Genomic DNA, 19,008 nt, shown 5'->3' on the forward strand with positions numbered 1-19,008 from the left:
AAATTCGTATCTACTCGTAGCCATACAACATCCTCTAAAGAATTAATTAATTTATTTAGATACAGACACAAGCTTACGTATCGTCTACGGATCAGTACTATCATGAATGCCCTTCCCTCCAATTGCGGATATCTTCATGCCCGACGCGTTGAAGAAACTCTTAATAACTTCATAGCATCTGCTGACACCACTGTGAACCCCAAACATGTACCAGCAGCTAAGAGAACCTTAGTGGATGTTTCCTCTTCAGAAGGAAGCGAGATTGTGGTATCTATCTTTGGTGAACACGGTACAGATACAAGTTATTTGAACAGTGACCAGTACATTCAGGTAGGTTGATTTGATGTACAAGACGCATAGGTAGATTTATTTTAAACGTACGTGACAGATGCCTCGAGCGGTCATGTAGCGATAAACAGTCACTGTGGTTTTTAAAACAGAAGCAAAGAAATACACTGAAACTAGCAATGACAAGGCTACTATGAGCGACATCTGGCAAGGGGATCATACGAACCTACGTGACAGTTAAGATACATGAAATAAACAACAAACGAAATTGAAACGAATACAATCGCTTCGTAACTTTTGGCGCGAACGAGATATTTGGATCGAAACGGGGGGAGTCAGGTGTTAGCGCTTTGGTAGGTTTACAACTGAAAATTCTGTTGAAAACATGGGGTATTGAGGCTAACATGATTGTGTTTGACTGCTTTTGTTATAACTTAACCCCTTGCAACGTGCAGCACCTTTGTTATGTATGAACATAGTATACACGGCCGCGCCAACGTCTCAAAGTTCAGTTTATATGGCATTCGACCATGGAATTCTGTGCACCATTATTAATGCTATTTTGTATTTTGTGGTAACTTAAACGGGAGATGGAAGGAGACATGTCAAAAATGTCGTGTCAGATAAAAAAATGTTGCGTCATTTATTGAGATCAAGCGAGTTTACGATAAGTTTTCATAGCGGAAGGGTTCATGTGTCCGGAAAGGGCGATATTTGAAAGCCAATTTCTAGCATCTCTATGGATGATATTCGAAGTTTATTATACTAGGCTGTTTTTGTTTTTTCGCTGCTTATGGATACCCGTGGATAAGGTATAGTTGACATGGTCGTCTGAATTTCATTTTAACCGTAGAAAGTTGTCTCACATGCGCATGGCCTATGGGAGAGAATGAAAGATCAAGGAGATAAAGAATTCCCAATCACTCATGATGGTAAGTGTGTAATCTTTTTTTATATCTCAACGTTTAGAATACAGAACACACCCGTACTGTAAGTGGGTGCCAGATCCCTAGCCCAGGCCTCTCGTCCAGCGTGCACACCGTGAGGCCACCTTGAATTACAGAATGATTTACACTCATAATTCTTTTTCCAGGTTACCTTAAGATTTATCAACTCAACAGGCCAGTTCTTGATGGATACGACTGTCTCCTGGTTGATGAAGCTCAAGACTGTACTCCTGGCGAGTAAAAGACTCTTTGCATGCATAAGAAACCATTGTATCCAATCATCCTTGACGATAATTTTAAATTGATTTTCAACAATAATCCGGTATTTTATTGAATTTGCTTCATTGCTCTCGAAACTTGGACCATTACATTAGAAGTTATAGTTATTTAAATTCGTCTGGATGATATGAATTGGATGCATGTTAACACGTGTCGCATGTTGTGTTGTAGCTGCCTCCGATATTCTTCTCAGTCAGTCTTGTGCAAAGATTTTAGTGGGAGACCCCCATCAGCAGATATATGCGTTTCGCGGAGCAAGAAACGCTCTTCAGGAGGTGAAAGGCACCCACACGTTTTACCTCACTCAGGTTAGTTGGTGACTCTGACAATAACTGTAACGATAGTGATAGCTTCTGCTACTGCTACTGCTACTGCTACTGCTACTGCTACTGCTACTGCTACTGCTACTGCTACTGCTACTGCTACTGCTACTGCTACTGCTACTGCTACTGCTACTACTAATAATAATAATAATAATAATGATAATAACAATAACAGTAAGATGATAATGATAATAACAGTTATTAATATTACTGGGAAAAATAAAAGAAATTAGGAAAGGAAGGAAGAAAAAGACAGAGTGAAAGAAAGAAGGAAAAAAAGAAAGAAAGAAAATAGTGTTGTTTTTTACAAAGCATCACATGTAACTAAATGAAATACAAAACAAAAAAAAACAAAACAAAACAAGAAATTAAACAACGAAATCAACGAATAGATAAAGAAAAATGAATAGTTCACTGAATAAGTGACACATAACCTTTAGATTCCTCAACAAAAACAACAACAAAATAACAGCAGCAATAGACACTAAATGGGGGTGGGGGGGTGGAGATATCTCCGTTTGGTTGTAGTAGTTGTTTTTGTTGTTGTTTTTGTCACGACGTGATGGTTATACAATATAGATGCATGGAATTCGCTTCAACGCACATTTCTATGTTTCTTCACTTTACCAGAACGTGTGAAATCTTACACTTGAATTCTGTTGGTTTACAGTCATTCAGATTTGGTCCGGAGATAGCTTATGTTGCGTCTTGTGTTTTGGACGTGTTGAAAGGTGTGCGAAACAAGACTTTGGTTGGAGGAGCTAAGAAAGGTAGATACTACGTCTGAAATTTATTTAAATTGCAAGGGTTATTTGTAAGATCAATACTCCTACTGAACCAATTCGTTGCCGTAAATATCGCTCATTGATATAAATCCGGGTTTTAGCATTAAGTTGGTGTCGCTTTACTGCCTTCTTCCATTGGTCTCAAAAACTTCCGCCGCCACCTCAACCGATCTGATGCAGAACCAAAACCAGTTTTGACATGGTTCCTGTCATTCTCCCGCGCTCAAGGCAGTCGACTTGTTTTTGCTTTGTTTTCCCACTGGCCCCCTGGTGATATTTTACTTCATTCTGTTTGTCCATCGCGACTAATCTGGTTTTGATTTCACGACACACAGTTGTAAGGCGTCCGGCGTAAGTTAGTTGATAAGGGTGCGTTACTAGCCTTTGAAAAATCTTTTATTTTTTATGACTGTTAGGGTTTTGATCAGCACAATGGATCTTTATGTTATGTATCGTTCATTTTGTAGGCTCAGTGCTTGGTGAACAATCTGGTCAGCTGTGCGTGATTACCCGCTGTAATTATACTCTGTTCAACGAGGCTGTTAATGTGTGCTGTGCGAACAACGACAAAAGAGTTGGTTTTGTTGGGGTGAGGCGTGATTGAATTTTTTTTTTTTTTCATAAGTTCGTGTATCATCTGACCCGTGCGGCTCACCGTTTAAGAGGCGTGCGCGGTAGCACGAGCTGGGTTAGAAAAAGTTATGCGTACGGGCCTGTGGGATGCAAAACCGCGAGAAGAACGGAAGAAACAGTCAGAGCGGCAGGTGCATGATAAAATGATTATCGACTGGGCTAAGTCTTGACGGACAGGGAAATTACATCAGTACTGTTGGGAGGATTCTTTTTCGGTCACTTTTGGGACCATGCCTTGAGTCATGTCTAGAGCATACAATTCTTGCTGAGAACGAAATACAGGAAAATAATCATGCTTACATGAAGTACAACACAAACCGGCACACGCGAGAACATTCGTCCACATCTCACATCAAACTGTAACCTTAAACGAATACTTAAGATACATTTTGCTTACAAACATCATGCTATTCCTTCTCTCTCTTTTCAGGGTCTTAAAAGCCTCGCGCTTGATCGAGTGTTGGACATTCACAAACTGTTTACTGCTGATACAAACAAAGGTAAGTGACATGAAACACGATGGGGATTGTCAGTGATAGATGCGTGTATGGCGGACATACTTCACCAGCTTTAAAGTGGAGTCTGGTACAAAAAATACCAAAAACACTCGAGTATTGTCGGCTAGATGATAGGACCTATAAATGAGGGTTAGATCATTGTTTGTGGTAATTTTGCATATGTGTGTGCTCTGATTGGTCATCAGGCCATTTCCGATTTACCTTTGCCTCTTTTTCAAAACGAGGCGTGGTGCTTAACCATTCGTACGACAATGAGTTTAATTTGCATGTGAATGAAAAGTTATGATCATAGGAAAGGATGAGCACCAAGACTCGCTTTGAAAATGAGGCCAAAGGTAATTCGGAAATAGCCTATTATCGGGTCTTTTCTTGGGGAATCATCCCGGGCGACTTGAATGCAACAAATAATTAGTTATTTTCAAAATGATTCCAAGCTATTTCTCGAATTTCTGAAGAAAAAGAAGCCAAAAACAAACGAAATAAAATGCGGTTGCTCTGATAACCACTCATGTAATGATACTGAAAAACAAATTTATTCTCCGCGAGGTCTACGATTGTCCAATGATCGCTTCAACTTTTACTCTATGATTGGCCGTCATATCATGTCGCCTGCAACAAGTGATAATGTCATCTAGTCAACGCTACTTTTATTAACAGTGTTTTCTCCAGGAGTAAGCAGTGTTTCGTTTAGTTATGAGCATTTATGTACTTTGAAACAGTTCTCAGATCGATGAAAATTAAAGAAAAAAATGACATGGCTTGGAGCATAAATTGTTTCTTTTTCTTGTAGCGCACTCAGGAATCAAGGACGCTTTAATCAAGAAATTCCGTTCATTTTCTGAATTGAAGAAGTATGCGAAATGTGCTCCTGACCCAGAACTGCTTGGCAAGATTAAGGTTTGTACCACGCCTTTATGGTTAAAAGGTTACTCGATATCTCACAAGATCCTCAGCTTAGTCAGACAATGAGATCATCGTCATCGGTTTTGTTTTACTTCGCTCTGTGATTGGTCCAAAAAAAGCGCGCCACTCTCAACCAATCAGATACAAAACTAAAAATAAATGCAACTCAGTCGCGCACGTTTGTCCAGCGTCTTAGGCAATGTGCTTTCATTGTTGAAGGTACTTCAGTTTTTGTTGTTGTTTCATTCGTTCTTATAAATAAATCAAACACAGTTTACTCAAATGGGAAGCAACTACACTTTAGTTTCACTTGTTGTTTCAGATCGTCGAGACACATCATGTCATGCTGCCGCAAAGGATAGAGAAGATAACTTCCAAAGCCGTTGGAAACCTACGGCAGGCGGGTAAGAAAGTTAAGATATTGTGAAGCTCCATAATTGTTGGTCCCTTTTAACTGGGAAAGGAAATTTTGTGAAATTTTATAAACCAAACGGAACAAGAGAAAAAAACCATAACTAACCGAAAGACAAACAAGTAAAAACTGTTTGTAACCAGGTACATATCCATGATTTCTAAGAGGCTAGAAAAGTGCGGTCTGTAAAGGCAAGGCTATTCAGAAGGAAAAAGAAAAAAAAGTACAAACGCAAAAACAAAGCAAAACAAGCAAAAAATTTCTTTCGCGAGCATTAGTCGACTACTTCAGGTTACATGTATGCTAAAATGAAATCATAAAGTGGCTGCGAGTTAGAGAGGGTTTCTATGGAGTTTCGAATATAATCTGATTGCCTTAATTTTCTTACTGGTCTTTATCTTACTCTCTGGGTTATATGCACTCTTCATTGAGCTGAAGGTGTCATGTTCACGCTTTCCCTTTTACCACTTTGCTAATACATCTGCTGTCACAGTTTTCCAGCCACAGTGACAATCCCTTTCGCTACGAAGCTACATTTGTCTAATGAAGCCTTAGCATCTTCTGATGTGTTTATCATTTCTACCTTTGTTTATTTTTGTTTTTGTCTTCTTCCTCGCAGATATTGTTCTCTCCACAGCACACAAAGCCAAAGGGCTTGAATTCGACACAGTTCGCGTCACAGATGATTTTCTACCTGGAACAGACATTGGTGTGCCATTACGTAAGTAAAACATTTTTTTACGAGTGGGTGAGGTCAGGTGTAAATCCTCCATCCTGGTGGGGATTCACACCACCGCCGGCTCTTTTTTTTGCACTCGGATAGTCTAACATCCCAACTACAGAAAACACTGACCTTGTTTCTAAAACTTCACTCTTCAACTTCAACCACTGACTGGCGTTGCCTCGCACCGCAGGCAAACAGCATAATGGTTATCTAGAAAATTTATGTACTAGTTATCTATGTCTCTGTTGTACAGCATTTCAGTCTTATGTTTATTTACCCATCCTTTCCGCCAAAAATCCGGAGCCAGGAGTATTGTCACTACTACTTTCGCCTACTATTGTCCAGCAATATGTCAATAACCTTTGACTCTGTGCCGGTGTCCATTGATGCTTCTGAGTAGCGGAAGACACTGTGACACTCAAATGCCCAAGGGCAGCGCAAAATAATCTCGGGCATGAATTGGACTCAAATCTGCGACCCAGAATCTAGTTTGTTAATCAGTTCTCCCCTCTAGCTGCTACATATTTCCTTGTAAATTAGTTACGAGAATTTGGTGTTAGATCAAGATTGCAACTTCTACCTGATGAGTCTGAGTATTCTCATTACCTTTTTACTGGATAATGTCTGGGTATTATGGGGAGAATTTACATGTTAATCACTTCTGTGAGTTAAAGGGTTAAACACAAGACAAGCAGAATTCCCTTTCGATTCAAGTTGCCTGTGTAATATGTTTAGATGACCATGGTGAAGATGAAAGAAACCTAGTGTATGTCGCGGTTAGTCGAGCAAAGAAGTGCCTCCAACTCAATAGTACAATTCTCAACATTCTTGGGTACAGAAAGGTAAGCCACACGGCGTAACATGAACTGAAGCTTGCCCTGTATTGTTGTATGTACCTCGTTTTTTAGTTCTGCTCCTTGACTTCACTTGTTTCGCATCAGTTACGAGTGCATATTCTTGAACCTTCTCATTAGTATATGTTTTTGTCACTTTTAGGAACATTTCGTGGAGTTGGTATCACCGAAGGAGTTGTCTCAGGTATCAGTCGTTCTGACAAAGGGCTAACACTCAAAACATCAACTTAAAATTCTCTCCGGTGGGCAATTTACATTATCAACTTAGTTGGTAAAACCAAATTATCTTTTTCATTTGCAGCCGGCCTTCTGTGTAAACTGTAAGAAAGATGTCGAGTTTTCTCCGCGGCCTCACGTTGTGATTCAGAAAGAAAATGTTGTACTGGTAAGCTGAAAACTTCGCAAGTGGATTTTTTTTGATGATAGATTTTCCAATTGTGCGTGATATAGTACGTAATTTTTAAATGTGTGCTCGTGTCCAAGAGAAAAGTGCGTTGGTCAGCACATCATAGGCATGTGTGTACACACGTGCGTGCAGTGCGCTTTTGGTGTGAATGTGAGTGAATATTGTGCAGGTTTGTTTTTTTGCTACGTGTAGGATGGTATTGACAACCTTATCTCCTTTTTGTTAACTGTCTGTGATATTTAACTTTTTCTTGTTGTAGTTGTTTCATTGTGTTTGCTTTTGTTGTTGTTTTTGTTGTTGTTTGTTTTTTTCTGTACTAGAACCGTAATGATTGGCACCCTGTAGTTATCTGAGCAACTGCTCACCTACTTTCCCCTAAAACCAAACATTAACCATGACTTGTTCTCAGTTAACTGTTATTGAGGGAGAGGTATAGGTGCCAGTTGATCAGATACTTACATTGATCCGACGTTTTCGTAGACAAATTTTTCCTTGCCTAGTCTTCCTTGTCTCTTCAGTCTTCCTTATAAATTTACGTGTCCAAACAGAGGGTGACGGGGAAGGAATGCATAGAATACAGAAGAATTGCTGCGAAGGAGATTAGTGTACTTGCCGAGGCTGCAAAACCTCCGAGCCAGTGTACTTGTGGCTATAAAGCCGTTTTCGTCTTAACTCTGCTGAGGTTTTCTTTTTTTCTCAAGGGTGGAAACGTGACAATGGCTGGAGGCGTTCTTTGTGCTACGTGTGCTGCTGATACAATACCACATTTAGGATGTCTAGTTTCTGTAAACAAAGAAAGTTGAGTGCTTCATTTCCAAGGGCAGAATGTTAATTGGAATGAAGTATGAAAGAGCATATAGAATTAGATTTATCAAATTTTGTACTTATTTTAAGATAGTTATAATGATATTAATGCATATGATAATAACGGTAATAATAAGCAATTAGTGGTGAGTTTAAGCATGATATCATAAGTTATCAAAACCGACGCTGAGGCTGATAACACAGATGCGAGGTTTGATAATTCATGATATCGAGCGAAAACCAAATTCTATAATTGTTTTATTACACATTTTGTCAACAATCTGCTAAAGAAGACACTTTCCCTGAGTTTGAAAAAGTTTGGAAACACTACACGGACGAGAGATTTGTAAAATAAGGGAGACTTTGAACTCGACATGATAAATGCCTTATCCTCTGCAGATATTGCATTTATCATGTCATCTTCACACGCTATTGTAATTCAGATTTTCATAGTAACTCTAATGTATGGTAATACCATTACTTTTTCTTTCTGTTTTATTTAATCATGTCATCTCCACACGCTATTAATCTTAATGGAATGCTCGTGCTAATTCATATTTTTCATAGTAAGTCTATTATATAGTAATAAATATAATTTTTTCTATTCAGATTTTTCATAGTAACTCTAATGTGTGATAAATAATGGTAATTGAACTGAGTGAAGTGCAATTTGGGCTGAAATCATACGCGTGATTTCAAAATCGAACAAGCGCGCAGCGTGAGTTCGATTTGAAATCATAAGTATGATTTCAGACCAAAATTGCTCAACACGAGGTTCAATTACCACTTTATTACACCCATTTTGAAATCGCTCAAATACAGGACTTGGTCAGTTCAAATTTTTTTTAATTGATGCAGTACTTAGCCGGTTTGAGATTAAATTCATCCATTTTTTGAGGGGAAAAATGAGAGTTTTAGAAACAAAAGTTGCAAAATTTGCCACATGATACTCTTTGTCTTTCACGCCTTGAAATCTGATTGGTTGTTTTGTTCTCAGTATAGCCTCCTCATTGGCTGGGAAAAAGATGCGATTTAAAGCAAAAAAAGTGGTGCGATTTAGAGCTAATCAGACTACGGGGACCACCAGTGATTTCAAAATGGGTGTAGCTTTTTTTTGTTTGTTTTTTTAATAGCTTGTTTTTGAGAAAAGCTGGTGGCCGCGAAGTTGACATCCGTTCAAAACGATAGAATTGATTTATCAGTATACATTCTCGAACAAGCTTTACGTTGCCTTGCATCGTTGTTAAAAGGAAAGTACGGTTTAGAAAAGTTTACCTAATTCAGAAGTTCCTCAATTGCGTTGTACTTACTGGCTATCCATTTGAGCTAAAACATTTTTGTTACGATTAATCCCGTTCCAAAACTCGAACCACCGAGCCACAGACTCTACGGTGGGTGAGGTCCACTACGAAGTTCATATGACACGCGTCCCGCACACAGCTGGGATCAGCAATGTCGGTAGCGTCATGTTCTGTAAATAGAATAAGAGAGATTGTATGTTTTGAGCTCGGTAAGTAAATAGAGAAAGATGCCTGCATATCATCAGATCTGTATAGAGATTGACCCCCACTCTCATAGTGCCTGTACAAGGCTAAATGAAATTTTTCCACCAGCTCTGCAAGATTATATATAGAAATTGCAGTACTAATGTATTAGACCAGTCACGGTGAGTTATTTAGAAATATTTTCAACAATGAGCATGTGTTTACTTGTAAAATATGAGTACAGTGCAGAACCTTTATCAGTATTATTATTACCTGATTGATGATGTCTTGGAGATGTGTGACCCTGCAGGTGCAATCATAGCATAAGTATGATTATTAGCAAAGCTTAGCAATATGGTGGATTGGTTAACTTTCTTAGATTATGTCCAGGCATAAGTAAGATACTTACCATGATTGGTGCTGAGAAATTGGGGGAACCAGTCTGTGCACCAATTTCCTGATACTCTGTTTAGCTATTGAGTTGTAGAGCAGCAAGTTTTGGGGCATACATTTAACTGCTATAGCTTGTTAATCACATTGACCATCTGTTGAGTCTGCTTGGCGCTCCAACTGAATTTTGCATGGCACTCCATCTTCATTTTGCATGAATATTTTTGTTTAAGTAATTGATCTTCTCGTGGAAGCAAGGTGATAATTATGTCATCGTTTGCTTTATTGTTTATTATGTAAATACTGATGACAGCCTTTAAATATAACTATCTAACGTTTTTCTTTTTACTGGCTTTTTATAAGTGGTCTTCGAGGCAAATGTTTTGTCGGCATTTCTCCAACAACTTGTGTACCACAGCGTCCCTGGTTGATAACAAGTCTCACCTATTTCCACCCTTGTAAATTGTTTGTACAGTCTAGTGGGGATAGGTGTATCACCTAGAGTGGAGGAATGTGAAGGTAGTAGGCACGATCAGATGTTGCCCCTTTTTCCAAATTGTTGAAAATGACATTCACACAACATATACTGGTTCCACCTCTGCCACTCAAGTCATTTCAGTATTAAAGGCAATTATGCTTCCTCTATAAGAAGAGCAAACCTTTTCGCCATAAGTGCCATAATAATAACACAGGCTACGAAATGCGTAGCCATGTTACGAACGCTCAACCGTAATACTAAAATTCACACCTGTGGCCGAAATGTTTTTTTTTTCGTTGGGAAAGATATGTTGCAGAGCAGGTTCGAAAGAGACTTTCTTGAAAATGGGAGCCTTATCTGTTAAGGCTAGGGCTTATCCCACGAAAGAAAAACAAGCAATATGAATTTTAAAAATGCCGTCATATCGCTGCTATAGTGTTAGTATGGAAATATTGTCATTCCCATTCCTCTTCGCGTGTCAATTTTCGCGCGCATTTTTAAGCATGCGCACTCATTTTGCCGCTGTGTCAACCGCATGTAAACTATGACATTTAGACATTTAGTGCTCACGATTGAGTTTTATCACTAGCGATTGTTGTATTTGGCACAGATGGCTTCCCATACTAAGCAAGCTAAAACAAAATTATCGTCAAGGTCAACATTTGGTCTTGTTGGTGGTGATGTTATTGATTCTTATGAGGAAGATGATTCTCTAGATTTCAATCATAGTAGTACTGATTTCAGCCATTTGCCTGCTGAGATTATGGAGAATATTTTCTGTCAGTTGCCTATCGTGGATTTGATGTTGAATTGTGCCTTGGTGTGCCACCAGTGGTATAACGTAATATCACAGGATTCTGTAAGTAAATATGCTGTAAACATAAGTTTTTGCTTGTTTTTAAATAGAGAACAGCTTGTGAATATCAGAGCGATCTTTGCAGTTATAAACACTACTTAAGCAGTAGTGAAAGTAAGGCCTGAAAAAAATTTAGGCCTATACGGGATTTGAACCCATGGCCTTTGCGATACCGGTGCAGCGCTCTACCAACTGAGCTAACAAGCCAACTGGGAGCTGGTCATTATGTTGGTTCCAAATAAACCCGTCAGGAAGTGGTGAATAAACGAGTGTGAATATATGAAAGTCATATTCCGTTCAGGCCTGAACTTCTTTTCAGGCCTTATTTTCACTACTGCTTAAGTAGCGTTCAGAACTACGAAGATCGCTTTCATATTCACGTCTTTATCCACAGTTCAAATACATGACTTTCATATATTCACAGTAGAGAACAGCTGGTCTCAAAGTTTTTTTTTATTACAGAGTAAGTGGATTTCTAACTTTGTAATTGTTGATTGTAATCGAAGATGACATTGTCTGTGCAGCATGTTCACTCCATTGAAGGTCAGATCTCAGAGAGGAGAGAAATATACCGGTAGTTTAACCCTTTGATTCCCAGAAGTGATTAATATGTAATTTTTACCTAAAATATCCCTACATTATCCAACAAACAAATTAATCAGGCAGAAGATGTCATCTTGCTCCAACAGGAAATACTCAGTCAACTAATTGACAAGGTAACATGTAGTAGCAAGAGGGGAGAATTAACAATCAAATCTTAGGAGTTTAAGGGTTAATAACTCTTTTTTTGTCCTTAAACATCTCACTCTCTATCTTGTAACTTAGGGTAGTGACTGGGGTCTCCATGAAACTGATTTTGTTTTTCTTGTTTTATGCATTTTAATTGTGCTTTTACACATGCTAATTTGTATTTTAGTTTATTCCTTGGAAGAAGAAATATTTTCTTCTAAAGAATAAGGACAATTCATCAGGAGATGTCATGATTGAACTACTGGAGAGAAAAGGACTTTTAGAGGTGGATATGTTTCCATTGAATCTAGCAAGGTATTTGTAATAATTTTCTGTTTTAAAAGTTTTAATGTAATGTTTAAAAAATGAGCAGCAGCATTTTATTGGGTTTAAAAACACTAGTGCTGCAATTTTTTTTAACAGCTTTAAAAACCCATGCCTCTCTTGAGATTTAGACAAAGGTGACATGAATGGATTAAAGGTTAATTATATTCAGATAGGAAAAGTGCTCCATGTTTGGCTGCGGTCAAAGAGTCAGAGAGCTTTTACTTGAAATGCTGCCCAAGTGCATGTTTAGAGAACCAAAAAGTGCAGAGGAAGGGAAGGATTACTTGGAAAAAGACAAACAAAACAGATAACAATAGATGGGACATTTCTTCTTTAAGAGAAGTAATGTTTCACCATAAATTGGATGCTATCTGTAGTAAATTATTCTTCTTTGGATTATTTTCATTAGCACTCAATGTGCAGAAGCTTTTTGTAAAGCTTTGTCACAGTTGTAATTTTGTAGTAAAAAATCAGTTACAAACTGATTCAAATGTTCAAGCAAGCCATTAAATGAAATTTATTTGATGGAAAAGAATGTGGCTTGTTAGACAGCATGCTAGAGTACGATCTTGGAAGAGTTATTGATCAAATGTGATTTATTTCACTTGAAGTCCTATCATGAGGACAACTGAGTGTTGTATTGTTTAGACACTAGGAAGTTGGTGACATTTTTAAGGATGAACTAAATGCAAATCACCCCATCGAGCTTAGCATAATGATCATTTGCTGGCTTTCTAAGTATTTGGCCTTGGGTGCAGAAAAAAAAGTAATGTAACAGATTTTTTATTGAAAAATTACAATTGTGACAAAGCTTTGCAAACTTCACAAAGCCTCTACACATTGAGTGCTGATGAAAATAATACAGCCTTGAAGAAGAATAATTTACAACAGATAGCATCCAATTTATAGTGAAACATAAATGTTCTTAAAGCAGAAATTTCCCATCTATTGTTGTCTGTTTTAGTTGTTGTTGACAGAAATAAAACAGGCAAACCTTAATTTAGAAATGACATACATTCTTCCATATCATTGGTTTGTTGAGGAGCTCAGTTCCTGAAGAGCAAGGCTCATATTAAAAAACTAAATCTGATTTGTTGATACAGTAACTTATTTCCCAAAGAAGTCATCAAAAATATATTTGAGATCTGATTGGTTCATTCAGGAACTAAGATACCTAAAATGTCAAGTACATTTTAAAATGGTGAAGTATTTTTAAACAGGGATGTGTTGTATACTGTATTGTGTAGATGGCAACCATACATGTACATGTATAATAATATATGATGAGAGTGGTGTGTGGGATGCAGTTGGGGCAGGTGGGGGAAGAGGTGGTGAGTGGAGCCAGCATTTTCATCAGAGTTTAATGATTTTCTGTTAATTTATCAATTCTAAACATGATGACCCTTCTAATGGCCTCCACCTGAAAGCACTGTCACATTAATGATCACAGGAAAAAGACAGACAGCTTTGAAATACTCACCACAGGGTGGGCAGAGTATGAGAGTTGGAACTTTGCAATATGAAGCAAATAAAACAGAATGACATCACCCCAACAGGAGAGGTGTAGATTCTTAAAGCTTGACACCTGCATGGTTGAGTGACCACCTGTCACCAAACTTTGTCTTAGGTTCTACTTTGTCTAACTTGCATTTGGCTATTTTAAATTTTTTTTTTTTTTTTATGGTTTTGTAGTTTTATGAAAGATTTTAAAAGAAAAGCAAGTTCATCTTCAATTGAAAAGTTAAAGACACATCCCAAGTTCCCTTTGATAGAGACATTCTTGGAAACTCTTACCAGCAGCTCAAGAGAGGTACAACATATCATGATTTTTGCAAAGTGCTTAATTAATATTTACTTGGTGCTAGTTTGCTTCACTTTCTCTTTTTCGAGAGTAGTGTACAAGTGTTGGAGTATGGAATAGTAGAGGATGAATGGCTTATCAAGTTCAAGAGCTGTGTCACATACACTGACCAACATTTACTTTAATCATGTGGAAATATTGACAAGATCAAAAGTCTAATTTGTAATCTTCACAAAATCAACAAAAATTTCTAGGATTCCAAAACTGTAATTCTCAACCTTATGATGATTATCAAGATAATTCTAATTCTCTTGATTTGCTAAAGAAACAACTGTGTACTCAGTGTTCTCCTTATTAGGCAGTAACAGTTAAAATTTACCATCTTTTGTACCTCTTAATACTTCCTAAAATTGCTTGGAAGTTAAAAGTTCAACAGTTAAAGGCATTGCTCTACCACTTTGAAAATTTATTTTACCTGTCATCCTCAGAATAATTATGGGAGAAGACTTTGTAAAAATGATGTGTGACAGTATCTGCTAACCCTTTAATCCCTTAGAGTGATTAGAAACTATTTTCTCCTATCAGTATTGCCCCTAAAACAAACATTGAGGTCATGAGAATAAAGGAAATGATCACCTACTAAAGAGGCTCTTGATTGTTAAACAAATTCTCTTTGTCAGTACCATAGGAAATGTATAAAAGAACAGTGTGGAGAAAATGGATACTGATGTTAGGGTGTACAGGGTTAATGATGTGTATTGACCCAATTTAAGCAAACACTGTCTCTGTTCAAGGTTCCTAGTCCTTGGTCTGTTGTAGCACTTCTGACACTGGTATGCCAAACAGTTTATGAAGTACAAGAAATAGTCCATTGTTTGACAAGGTCCACATCCTGTCTGGTACATGACATTCTGGAATGTCTTTACTGTCTGGCATCAATCTTTTACTACCTGGAGTCACAAAACAGAATTGGAAGTGGGTATGTCTGATGATAGAATGAGTTGCTTCAGATTTGATTCTGAGATTCACTGCTACAATATTAAAACACCTAATTGTATGTGCCCAATGATAAGTATACACTGTAAGAAGCAATTAATTTTTGTATGTCAAATAAATCTTAAGGTGAAATCATGAAATCCATTGATATTCTATACCACAGAAATTTCAGTAACTTTTTCCATATGGTACTGCCAATGGTGTAAAAGGTGGCTGGTACAGTAAGGCAAAAGCAAATCACAAGAGCTTAAACAGACAGCAGTGAGAGGTCTCACAGGCATTGAAACCACTGCAATGCCAATATAGCAAGATTAACCTGTCTTATTATAAATTAAAGTGATGTTTGAGGTGTTCTTGCCACCTTTCATCCCGCATTTTATTTTTTCTCCAATTAGTCTTCACTACAGGGTGTTCTATACACTGTATTTGTATGAGAATGCATTCCAAGCCACATGTGCATCTCTTGGTTCTGTGTCTGGTCAGAATTCTACTGAACAACAGTCAATGATGCAGTACAGGTAACATGGGGACCAATTTTGGAAATTTTATCCCTAGAACTTTCAGATTGACTTACTCAATCTCAGTTATATAAGCTCATATACTGCTTTTTGCCTAAGATAGGAAATTACCCCACTAGGTATTACAAAGCTGTTTTCCTTTTTCGCTGATGGAAAATGCCTGATCAGTTAAGCAGAAAAGATATAAAACAAGTGGATGTACTTGTCTATACCACACTTGAAAGTCCTGGTGAACATGGCATGCAAAATTTACTGAAGATTTTTTACAGGAGAATTTTCAGTCTCAGCATGAAGTGCAATCTGTCAGCTGCCACCCTTTGCAAATGTGAAAGAAATCTGAGGAATAATCTCTTTCCCCATAGGTCAATCTCTGACAAGTTGCAACTTACCCAAGAACAAGTTCGCATTATCAAACATGATGTCAAAGTGGGAGAGATCACAAAAATTGTAGCATTTGCAGGTGAGATGGTTTTTTTTTAGATATTAATTATATACCTGGCTCTGCAATAGGTTAACTAGAAGTGAGTTTTCTGACTGGCAATCATAACAAGCAAGCTTGGTCTGTCTTGCCTGACATGTTTGCAATTGTATAAATTGGATACTGTACAGACAAAAGGATATTTATTTAGGATATCAGATAATTCTCTGTCTACACGTCTTCAAAGAATTATCTGAATGAAATTCTTGAACTTTCTCCATTCAAATGTACAGAGTATGTAATGAAACGTATACTTAATTGACCTCTCCCCAAATGGGGATTTTCACCTGAAAAACACAAACAAATTGGAAACAAAAATTTTGAAAAAACGTGGTATTTAAATCCCAACTGGTAGGAGGCAGACCAGTTGGCTCTATACAAAGTGCAGCTAAGGAATTGATATGGGGGCAAGCAAGAACAGATTCAGTGAGAAGTAGGGCTGAGGGCTTGAACCCATGACCACAGATTCCAGCACATTGCCTTAAACTTTAGGCCACACTGCTTCACGCTCAATTTAGCCCTTTTATTTCTCACGACATTGCTCATTGCTGCTTCATTTCTTAATGAAACCCTGATTTAATTTTTGTTTTCAAGGAACTGGTAAGACTACAACTCTTGTTAAGTACACCAAGATGAGGCCTAAGGAACGATTCCTTAATGTGGCGTACAACAAGTAGGTGAACATACTACATGGTGTAAACTTTCCCAGGAATCTCTTGAGCTGTAAAAGTGAAAGAGAAAATGACTTTTAATAGTGAATGAGCACTCTGGAAACAGAGCTAATTGAAAATTTGAAAGTGCGTTTGCTTTGTTTGCACTTGCAGGCGTCTTATTAGAGCGGGTGAACGTTATAAGCTCGCGGTCGTTTATCCGACCGGCCATATTTGATTTGGAGTTAGAGTGGACGGTAGGGGTAGGGGACTGGGGAGGGCGAGAAAACGTTTTGATTTTAGTAGTGTTCCATGAGCTGCAGTCAACAAAGACACTTTTACCAAGTGAAGTACTTGTGAACAGTTCAGCTTATCATATTTTTGTTTTTGTTTGTCTGTTTGTCTTTTAGGTCAATTCAGGAACATGCTGCTAACATGTTCCCCAGCAATGTTGAGAACCGTACAATCCACTCGCTCGCCTACAGAGAAGTGGGAGTTAGGTTAGAAGAACAGCATTCTTGATTTTAATGCACTGCAATTACGCATGCGATGAGATGCTCTAGAAAACTAGCAAATCATCTTGCCGATGTGATGCCTAGTTAGATCCCTTGTGAAGCCTACACATGTGGGTATAGTGTGTATTATAATAGACTAGACGAACTCGCTTAGAAAATATCTGGAGGGAGAAAAAAAGAACTGCCAAAATTATAGTCCGGTAGGGGTCAATGGTTGATGCCCTATGCTCACCAGCAGGTGCAAAGATGGCCTGATCTAATCTCTTCATACCAACACTAGAGTACAAAATTCGTATCCACGCGTAGCCATACAATATCCTTTAAAGAATTAATTCATTTATTTAGATACAAACACAAGCTTACTTGTGGCTTACGGATCGGTACTATCATGGATGCCCTTCCCTTCAATTGCGGATATCTTCATGCCCGACGCGTTGAAGAAACTCTTAATAACTTCATAGCATCTGCGGACACCACTGTGAACCCCAAGCATGTACCAGCAACCAAAAGAGCCTCAGTGGATGTTTCTTCCTCAGAAGGAAGCGAGGTTCTGACATCTATCTTTGGTGAATATGGCTCAGATACAAGTTATTTGAACAGCGACCAGCACATTCAGGTAGGGTGATGTGATTGAGAAGATGCACAGGTAGATTTATTTTAAACTTAAGTGACAGGTACTTCGAGAAGTCATTTAGTGACAAACAGTCGCAGTGGTTTCAAAAACAGAAGCAAAGAAATACACTGAAGTTAGCAATGACAAGACTACTATGAGCGACATCCGGCGAGGGGATAATACGAACCTACGTGACAGTTAAGATACATGAAAGAAACAACAAACGAAATTTGAATGAAAACAATCTGCTTCGTAGCTTTTGGCGCGAACAAGATATTTGGATGGAAACGGGAGGAGTCAGATGCCAGCGCTTTGGTAGGTTTACAACTGAATATAGATGGAATCACAGGGCATTGAGTCTAACATTGTTGCGTTAACTTAATCCCTAGCAGCGTGCAGCACCCTTCTTACGCATGAACATAGTATACGGCCGCGCCAACGCCTCATAGTTCAGTTTTTATGGCATTCGACCATTGCATTCTGTGCAGCATTATTAATCCTATTTTGTATTTTGTGGTAACTTAAACTGGAGATGGTAAAGAACATGTCAAAAAATGTCGTGACAGATAAAAAAAAATGTTGTCATTTCTTGAGATCAGACGAGTTTACGTTAAGTTTTTCATGGCGAAAGGGGTCATGTGTGCAGAAAGTGCGACAGCTGAAAGCCAATTTGTAGCATCTGTATGGGATAATATTCGTAGTTCATTCTACCAGGCTGTTTTTTTTTTCTTTGCCACTTAAGGACACCCGTGGGTAAGATATGGTTGACATGGTTGTCTGAATTTCATTTTAACTGTAGAAAGTTGTCTCACATGCGCATGGCTTATGGGAGAGAATGAAAGATCGAGGAGATGGAGAATTTCCAATCACTCATGATGGTAAGTGTGCAATCTTTTTTATATCTCTACGTTAGAATACAGAACACGCCCGTACAGTAGGTGGGTACCAGATCCCTAGCCTAGGCCTCTCGACCCGGAGTCCAGCACGCAAACCGAGGGGCCACCTTGAAATACAGATTTACATTGTCTTATAACTTTTTTTCCAGGTTATCTTAAGATTTATCAACTCAACAGACCAGTTCTTGATGGATATGACTGTCTCTTGGTCGATGAAGCTCAGGACTGTACTCCTGGTGAGAAAAACTTTTTGCATTGTGTAAGAAACCATTGTACCCAATCATCCTTGACGATAATTTTTAATTGATTTTAAACAATAATGCCTTATTTTATTGAATTGCTTCACTGCTCACCAAAATTGGTCTCGAAAACTTGAACCATAATATTATCAGTCTTAGTTA

General features: G+C 38.1%; 1 protein-coding gene across 3 annotated transcripts in view; it reads left to right on the plus strand.

Annotated features, from left to right (window-relative positions):
• LOC131772868 (F-box DNA helicase 1) overlaps positions 1-19,008 on the plus strand; it is a 32,603-nt gene that overhangs the window by 6,007 nt on the left and 7,588 nt on the right. The window contains exons 9-22 of one of the 3 annotated variants that reach the window (XM_059088778.2): positions 60-330; positions 1,142-1,220; positions 1,382-1,468; positions 1,686-1,822; positions 2,508-2,607; positions 3,090-3,211; positions 3,686-3,755; positions 4,564-4,670; positions 4,999-5,080; positions 5,708-5,809; positions 6,548-6,654; positions 6,809-6,850; positions 6,968-7,051; positions 7,774-10,064. In XM_059088778.2, coding sequence (XP_058944761.2) covers positions 60-330; positions 1,142-1,220; positions 1,382-1,468; positions 1,686-1,822; positions 2,508-2,607; positions 3,090-3,211; positions 3,686-3,755; positions 4,564-4,670; positions 4,999-5,080; positions 5,708-5,809; positions 6,548-6,654; positions 6,809-6,850; positions 6,968-7,051; positions 7,774-7,875 — 1,492 coding nt within the window. In that variant the 3' untranslated portion in view covers positions 7,876-10,064. Of the gene's footprint in view, positions 1-59; positions 331-1,141; positions 1,221-1,381; positions 1,469-1,685; positions 1,823-2,507; positions 2,608-3,089; positions 3,212-3,685; positions 3,756-4,563; positions 4,671-4,998; positions 5,081-5,707; positions 5,810-6,547; positions 6,655-6,808; positions 6,851-6,967; positions 7,052-7,773; positions 10,065-10,770; positions 11,088-12,000; positions 12,129-13,832; positions 13,951-14,735; positions 14,921-15,332; positions 15,456-15,817; positions 15,916-16,527; positions 16,607-16,993; positions 17,084-17,443; positions 17,715-18,510; positions 18,590-18,756; positions 18,844-19,008 lie in introns of those variants that run through there. The other 2 variants (XM_059088828.2, XM_066174256.1) reach the window with 2 other exon arrangements.

The sequence above is a fragment of the Pocillopora verrucosa genome, chromosome 11 (assembly GCF_036669915.1).
Source record: "Pocillopora verrucosa isolate sample1 chromosome 11, ASM3666991v2, whole genome shotgun sequence".
Lineage (NCBI taxonomy): Eukaryota > Metazoa > Cnidaria > Anthozoa > Scleractinia > Pocilloporidae > Pocillopora > Pocillopora verrucosa.